Here is a 9,402-nt window from a genome sequence, read left to right as displayed (position 1 = left end):
TTTTAATCAAGCATTTAGTTATTTAATGTATCTTTAAGTTTTATATATTGTATAATTATGTATTATTATATTAATTTTTCATAATTGACTTATAATAATTTAACAACTATACAATTATATGTTTTAGTATTTGCAATAGAATAAAATGTTTACATTGTAAACATTTTATAAAGCCTCAATTTTAAAGTTTTAATTACATATTATACATATAATATATTATATATTATACAGGATGCAGCAAATTAAGTATAACCAAATAAATACGCTCTCAAATTTTTATTACAAAAAAAATTTTTTTTTAAGCAAATTATTGTAAAATTTTATCGTTCAATATGTCCCCTGTATTTTAAGTTATATTACACTATTATCATTTTAATATACAATATCTTTTATATTAAATTTTAATAAACAGTTATTAATATTATTATACAATTCTATAATGTTTAAATATTTAAAATGTATAAAGTTTTTTATTAGTATTTTAAAGAAATGGATGATAAAAAATATAAAGGAATTTTGCTAAAGATTGGAGATAGTTTGTTGGAAAAAAATTTTAAAGAAATAAAATATTATTATTCACAACAAATTGGTGATGGTATTCTTGAAATGATTAAAAGACCAACTGATTTTTTTAAAGCTTTAGAACATCAAAGGCTTCTAGGGGTTGATAACTATGATGGGTTTGTTGAGGCACTTAACGCAATAGGAAGGAATGATTTGGCAAAACATTTTTCTAGTGAGTTTAATAGTAATATTTTATTTATATTATTTAAAAGCTATTTCAATCGGGTTTATTTACTCTGAACTCACATTGTTGTCTGAAGTCACATTGTTGCGTTAAAACAATATATATATTTATACTTATATTTACAACATATTAACATATTTACAATATATATATATATATATATATATATATATATATATATATATATATATATATATATATATATATATATATATATATATACATATATATATATATATATATATATACATATATATATATATATATATATATATATATATATATATATATATATATATATATATATATATATATATATATATATATATATATATATATATATATATATATATATATATATATATATACCAGCTTCATAATCACAATAATTTTGATTTTTCGCCATTCTTGTTTCAGAATATTCAATAAATCAAATTTACTTGCTGATTTTCAACCTGAAATTCGTCAATCTATGTGTTTCTATAGATGTTCAATAGAATTAAGGTCAGGACTTTGGTATGTCAATTCCAATAATTGAATTTTTTTGTTTTTGAAAAAGTCTTATGTAAGGGTTAAAGTGTCTTTTGAGTCATTATCCTGCTAAAATATCCATCCTCAATCCCTGAAAAATGTTCCACGCAAAATGCTGTCTTGGTAAATGCTGAAATTAAAAAACTTTATAATGAAAAATGTGGTGTTGACACAATCAAACGTCTTTTGAGGTCTGCAAATCTACTTAGAAGACGTCCTACAAAGAAACTTTTTATTTATATAAAGAATCAAAAAGCACGCTTAAGATTTGCTAATTAACATTTGATTTGGGCAAGAAAACAGTGATTTGAAGTATTTTTTAGTGATGAATTTAAGTTTATGTTATTTTGATCTGATAATATTAGATATGTCCGTCGACCAAAAGTATAATTCGTTCCAGGACTTTGCATGGTACAGATGTGAGCAAAACTGGACTGTAGTAAGCTGCATTTAATTGACTTTTGCGTTTGTGCAAGGGCGTCACGTTAGCAATTTTCCAAGCATTGGGTACAGAACCTTCTTGAAGTGAGCTGTGAAATATTTTTGTCAGATTGTACGCTATTGTTCTAGCACATTCTTTAAGAACCCATGGGTGCACACTGTCTTCACCTGGAGCTTTATATTGAACTAGTTTGCTGAGACTTAAAATTACTTTTTCTAAAGAACCACTGCTTCCGAAACAAAGCTTGTGGTTTGATGTTTAAAGTCCGGCATTGGAGAAACAAGATCTTTGTTAACAAAGACATAATATGAGTTTAAAAGGTTACTTATCTCAGGACCTGAGGTAATAGTATCGTTGTTTGAATCATACATTGCGTTGATTTGATTTTTTATTTTTTGTTTTGATTTTACATAGCTAAATAGTAGTTTCTTGGAATTGTTGTGAACTATTGTATTTTCATAGTTTCTGATGCATTGCTTAGTGTATTTTTTAATTAGTTTGCGAACCTGCTTATATTCATTGAGAACTGGTATAATACGGGATCTAAAATCCATATATGTTTCTTTTTTGCAATAAGATTACATAGCTGATCATTCATCCAGGGTGGTTGAGTTTTACGAATTAATTTCTTACTACAAGGTATCCATTTATTGCACAAACGATTGTACTCAATGAGAAAAATTTCGTAACATTGTGATGTGTTCTTAGAAGTAAACAAAACATCCCAGTCAATATTTTTGAAATCAAGATTCAGATTTTTGAAGTCTGCTAATTTATAGTGCAAATTCGATCGCACAAAAAGAAGTCTTTATAGTGTCGGTGGTAGCCAGATGCCATTCAATAGACAGGAGGTATTACAAAACGGAGGAAGAGGTTAAATATTGTAGATGCAATTGGATGATCCAGTAAGAATTAAATCAAGAAAACTTTTATATTCGCTATTTGAGTTGCAGAATGAAGAAAAATTAACCACTTGAAATATATATATAGCAATCTTCAAGAGTATGTACAAATCGATGATCTGATAAAGTGGCTCCTACTGATGTTTTGAAATTGAAATCTCTGGCTAAACACATTCCACTAAACTTTTTATTCTGGACTGCATTGATTGCCGAAACTAATGATGCTAACACTGCTTGTTCAAGATTTAAGCGTGCATTGATATCATCATTGTGTTTAGGAGGAGGTCTATACATACACCCTAGCAAAATGTTTAAGTGTATGCCAGGGCTTCAAGCAAAAACAGTTTGTTTTTCAGTGAACAAGCATTAGTCTAGTAACAATATAAATGATTTGAGTTACTTTCTTGGCGTATATAAGTATTTAATAGCTGGTTTGAATAGCTTTGAGCTGAGGTGGATGGTATATTAGCAAACTTGATATTATTGTGTATTGACTGGTTTCGAGCGAGCAATATGGGCTTTTTGCCATTCAACAAATGGGTGTATTGAACGGCCATTGATTTTTAGGGTTTTAGATGCATCGATGCAGTGGACCCTATTGCTGCGATGACAAATCAAAATGGTTTATCAAGGTTACCATTTTTTTCAAGATCTCTGTTTGCCTCTTTTCTCTCAAAGTTAAGCTTGTTAAACTCAGCTTGCTCTGCAATTGTTCGATCAGGTCTGATAAAAACATTCTTGTGTTCTGTTTTGGAAAGATTTGATGCTGCTGCTAATACCATGTTTCTGTATTCTGCACTGTCGAATTCAACAAAAATTGAATTTTGGCTGTTTCTGGTATTTGAGATGTTTACGGCATCATTAGTTGGACTAAATTTGAACTTAATTCTTCGAGTAGACACAATCTCTGCATTAATTTTTAAAGATGATACTATTTCTTTTACTTTTTGGGTTATTGTGGATTTGTCCGCAATCTGGTCTAAAGTGTTAAAGGGAAACATGCCTACAAAAATAGCTTTTTTATTTTTTTTTTCAGTGGCTTTAACATTTGCAGAAATGGCACTAACAAGAGGTGTGTTAGCTTGTGATCCTGGTTTTGCTAAGGCTGCTGCAAAGTTGCTATATTTTGAAATCTAACTGTTAGTGTCGTTTAAACAAACTTTGTTTTTCTCAAGGATTTGAATTTCATTTTATTGATTACAACTTCTTTATCAATGGCAATTTGCTACATATTGTCAATCCTCTCCATTAGCTCTATCTTGACTTGCAAAAGCAATTAGTTCTTTCACTTTCTTTTTATGGTTTGATCCAAGAGCCATTTGATCTTAATAGTAGGGCTACCACCCTAAATCAGTGGATTACCTCCTGGTCGTGAAATATTAAATTATTAGTTATAAAACTTATTAACACAAATATAAAACTGTTAGTTTTTTGTATTTTTTTCCATTGTATATATATATATATATATATATATATATATATATATATATATATATATATATATATATATATATATATATATATATATATATATATATATATATATATATACATATATATATATATATATATATACATATATATATAAATTGTGTTTGTGTATTCTATAAATCAATTTTAACAAGAGTGGTATTTTTGCACTGTTGCAAATTTAATTTATTTGGAATAATATTATTTATTTTGTCTTATTTAATTTTACTAATGTGCCACAGTTCACTTTTTTGTTGAAGGTACTAGTAGCCTACAAGGGAGTTTATTTTGACAATTTGGTTTATGAGCTGCTTGTGCTGGTACAACTGATTCAATTCTAGTTTCTAAATTAATTGTTTTAGCAATGTTTTGGCCTTCTAAATTAGTTTAGGCTTTAGCGTAATTATTAGAAATATTATCGCATAGTAAATTATGGGGATTATCTGGGGCAATTTGGTATATGTTGTTTGTTTTATCAGCAAAAACTAAAATATTAGGTTTGATTTTATATTATTAATATCTAATTTGAGTTCTATTTGGAAATCATTGTTAATATTTTGAAATTTTATTGTTTTAATCAACTGTGGTAAATTGTTTTCAAAGTTTTCTAGGTTAGGAATAAATGGTGAGGCGTTTTTTGTTTTGAATCTAAAATTTTCTTTTTTGATTGTTTTCAATTATAGGATTTTATTTTTTTCAGATTCTAACAAAAAATGGGCTTTCCAAAATATATATATATATATATATTTTTTTTTTCCATTGTATATATACATATATATATATATATATATATATATATATATATATATATATATATATATATATATATATATATATATATATATATATATATATATATATATATATAAATTAGTAAAAACACTTATCTAATTTTTAGTTGTCTTCAACAGCATGTTTTACCGTCAGTAGGTCCATCAGGAAGAAAATAGAAAATTTTATTTAAAGACATTTTTGGAAAGCCCATTTTTTGTTAGAATCTGAAAAAAATAAAATCCTATAATTGAAAACAATCAAAAAAGAAAATTTTAGATTCAAAACAAAAAACGCCTCACCATTTATTCCTAACCTAGAAAACTTTGATAACAATTTACCACAGTTGATTAAAACAATAAAATTTCAAAATATTAACAATGATTTCCAAATAGAACTCAAATTAGATATTAATAATATAAAATCAAACCTAATATTTTAGTTTTTGCTGATAAAACAAACAACATATACCAAATTGCCCCAGATAATCCCCATAATTTACTATGCGATAATATTTCTAATAATTACGCTAAAGCCTAAACTAATTTAGAAGGCCAAAACATTGCTAAAACAATTAATTTAGAAACTAGAATTGAATCAGTTGTACCAGCACAAGCATTCATCACACTAAAAGCTCATAAACCAAATTGTCAAAATAAACTCCCTTGTAGGCTACTAGTACCTTCAACAAAAAAGTGAACTGTGGCACATTAGTAAAATTAAAAAAGACAAAATAAATAATATTATTCCAAATAAATTAAATTTGCAACAGTGCAAAAATACCACTCTTGTTAAAATTGATTTATAGAATACACAAACACAATTTATATATATATATATATATATATATATATATATATATATATATATATATATATATATATATATATATATATATATATATATATATATGTATATATATATATATATATATATATATATATATGTATATACACACATGTATATATATATATATATATATATATATATATATATATATATATATATATATATATATATATATATATGTATATATGTATATACACACATATGTATATATATATATATATATATATATATATATATATACACACATATGTATATATATATATACATATATATATATATATATATATATATATATATATATATATATATATATATATATATATATATATATATATATATATATATACACATATATATATCAGTGGTGGGATTCAAAAAATTTAAGAACTAGTTAAGAATCTGGGATAGTTTTATTCAAGTGATCAAAAGACATTTTCCACCAAGAGAAATTTAACAATAATTGAACATTGCATGTTAACAAAAATAAACAAATTATATAAATATTTATAATATAGTAGTAAATAACACAAAATGAAAAATTATTACAAAAATGAACGAATTATATAAATATTTATTATATAAATAAAAATAACATACAAAGAAAAATTATTTTAAATAACACCATATCGCCTGTAGATTTTTATCATCTTTAGTAGTTTTAAATGTCTTCACACGAGGATCATCAGCAGAGTGATTCATTTGCAACCATTTCTTCACAACAGTAACGGAATTCCAGTCCTTAAGAGGTAGACCAGTTAGACTAATTGTCAATATATTGAAAATATTTGACACAGTCAAACGACTTCTTTTGTTGGTACAAATGGTATTCATTTTTGAAAATCCTCTCTCTGCTTCCGCGGAACTTACTGTGATGGTTTTTATAATATTTTTGGCTTTTCGAACACTTTCCAGGATATTATAGTTTTCAGAATTTTTTAATACATTCTTAAGTCACGAAACTCATTTTTATCAACTGCATATTTAAATATTTTATAAAATGAATGCAATTGTTCTTCGAATGCTGGCCATGGAACAAGAACTTCAGATCCCAATAACTCGGTTCAAAAACTTTAATAATCTCCAACTTGTTTTGGCCGTGATTGCTCGTTTTTAAATGATCACAATCCATTAATCTTTTCTTCATGTGAACCACAATGTTCTCTAGAAGCTTTTGCCGAGGAATTGCAGAAAATTTTTGATTATCAACAAAAGGAATATCTTTAAATGCTTCAGTAGCAATCAACTCTTCAACTTATTTTTTATAACCCCCTTTTTCCTTCTCAAGCATCTGAAAAGTTTGAATCGCTCTCATCACTAAATATTCAGCTTTTATTATTTCTAAATTTCGGGCTTGCAATGCATTGGACAAAAGTGAAATTTCATTCAAAATATCAATCATCAACGCCAAATCTTCTAAAAAGTGTTTATTTACTAAACGTGTAGCCATGCTATTGTATTGTTTATTTGAAGTAAAAAATTTAGAGTTTGGTAAGCACGCCAAACAGCTAAAATTGGTCTTAAGCTGCATGTGGCCCTGGAACTCAACCAATTTTTATAATATCGATATCAAGTTGCTCAGATAAATTCGAAAGTTCAATCTGATTTTTGTTAGACTGATGAAAAATGACGTATATTTTATCAATAAAGAGTTTAAAATGATTTATCTGTTTTATTTCATTGATACAATTATCTAGCACAAGCTGAAGGCGATTGAAGCAGTGCCATATTATTACAGGCTTGGTCAGGAAGCGGGAGCGATCACTCTCAAATACTGACCACGGAAATAATGTTTAGTTGCGAAAAAACTGGCTAGGTTTTGTAGTCGTTTTGAGAACATCTAACTTTATATATGTCCGTAAAACAAAAAAATTTTGTTTTTTAGACATACATAGAAACATACATAACCATGAATGTTCTCAAAACATCTTGGTGCGGAAGTATAAAAAGCAAACACTAAAAACCTGCTAAATTTACAAACAAACTAATTCTATTGGTTTAAAAATACGCTAAGCGAAAAAAAGTTTCTGTTGCATTATTGCATTATAAAAGCATTCTGTTGAAATATTTTAAAAATTGAATTGTTCAAGATTTGTTAAGTTTTGAGATTTCTAGCATAAATTGTTTTAAGAATATATTATCAAACGAACTATTATTTTAATATGGCTCATTCTTGGAGCCACATCTGCAAAGCCATAAATCTTTTAAACTATTATTATTTGTTTACAAAAATAAATGTTTCATAATTTTGAAAGTTTATTATAAATTATAGATTTTATTAGTATATTCTTAATTTTTATTTGAAAATTATGTATTTTTTATGTAAATGTAATTTTGTGTATCTGTTTTTATTCTAATGTAATCTTTTAAAGCAGTTTTTATGATTTATTTTGTAAACGTTAAGACTTTCAACAATAAATGCGTTTTCAATGAAATTTTTAATAATCATCAAAGTTAATAAAACTAATTATGAAATAAACATACAAGAAGTTTCTGGTTACTAAACACAAACATGCATACAAAGTGATGAACACGCACTGTTTTTGCGGATGAACAAGCACTGCACCTGAGGTCACGACAGAACACAAATATATATATATATATATATATATATATATATATATATATATATATATATGTATATATATATATATATATATATATATGTACTATTGAGTACTTAATAGAAGTGGGTGGGGTGGGTGTTTATAAATTTATTTTTAGAAAATTTTCCCATCGACCCTAAGCTCATTAAGCCACCCCTCCCCCCTCTCGTTTATTAATTTTTACTTGTTATCAACAAAAATTTATATATCAAACATAAATCATATCAAAACTAAAAAAAAAATTCAAGTGAAAATCGGCCTTATGAATTAAAAAACATACTTGTAACTGATAAATGTTAAAACTTTCAGACTAAAATTCCCACCCACCATTTATTCCCATCCCCCTTGTATAAGGACTCAAGAGAAACAAACAATATTGTTTCGTTCTCTTGGACTCTTCAGTAATTTAATGATTTTTTGGGACTAAATCCTAGCAATAAAACAAGAAAACTGTTTTGTGCACAAACTACAGAGTAGTGGGCAAACAGCAATGACGCATCCCATAAGGATAGAGCTCAACAAAACTCTAAGTTAAGGAGCTATATCTAACACTAGACAATATTGTTTCACAACACAGACATAATTACATACATAAAGTGACTTACGAGTGGATCAGCACCGTGCTAGAGGTCAAGACAGAACACAAACATACATAAACAAAACTCAAACATAATTACATACATAAAGTTACTTACGAGTGGATCAGCACCCTGCCAGAGGTTCAGACAAAACACAAACATATATGAATGAAACATAAGCATACACAAAACTGAAATTGCGTTCGACAGCAAAATTAGAGCCAGAAATACACATCATAACTTCATTAGAAGACAAAAGTTTGGAAACTTGATTCTATGATGTAGAAAAAATTTCTGCCACATTTCCAGTGTGAGTGTGAGTGCAATGAGTGTGAGTGCAATGGTGTACTGAGTATTTATTACTAGTTTTACAGCTTTCCATTCTGGAAGAACCATTTTAAAATCATACATATACATATACATATATACATACATACATATACATACACATACATATACATATACACATATACATACATATATATATACACACATAAATATATACATA

At 26.5% G+C, this 9,402-nt stretch overlaps 1 protein-coding gene across 1 annotated transcript in view; it reads left to right on the top strand.

Annotated features, from left to right (window-relative positions):
- Positions 1 to 469: 469 nt before the first annotated feature.
- The window catches only part of LOC136076788 (NACHT, LRR and PYD domains-containing protein 3-like), a 44,845-nt gene continuing 35,912 nt past the window's right edge, over positions 470 to 9,402 (top strand). Inside the window, exon 1 of the mRNA XM_065790239.1 lies at positions 470 to 736. Within this exon, the coding sequence (XP_065646311.1) occupies positions 490 to 736 (247 nt within the window). The 5' untranslated portion in view covers positions 470 to 489. The remainder of the gene's footprint in view (positions 737 to 9,402) is intronic.

The sequence above is a fragment of the Hydra vulgaris genome, chromosome 02, assembly GCF_038396675.1.
Source record: "Hydra vulgaris chromosome 02, alternate assembly HydraT2T_AEP".
NCBI lineage: Eukaryota > Metazoa > Cnidaria > Hydrozoa > Anthoathecata > Hydridae > Hydra > Hydra vulgaris.
Note: the sequence above shows the minus strand (reverse complement) of the source record. Positions and strands in the feature narration are given on the sequence as shown.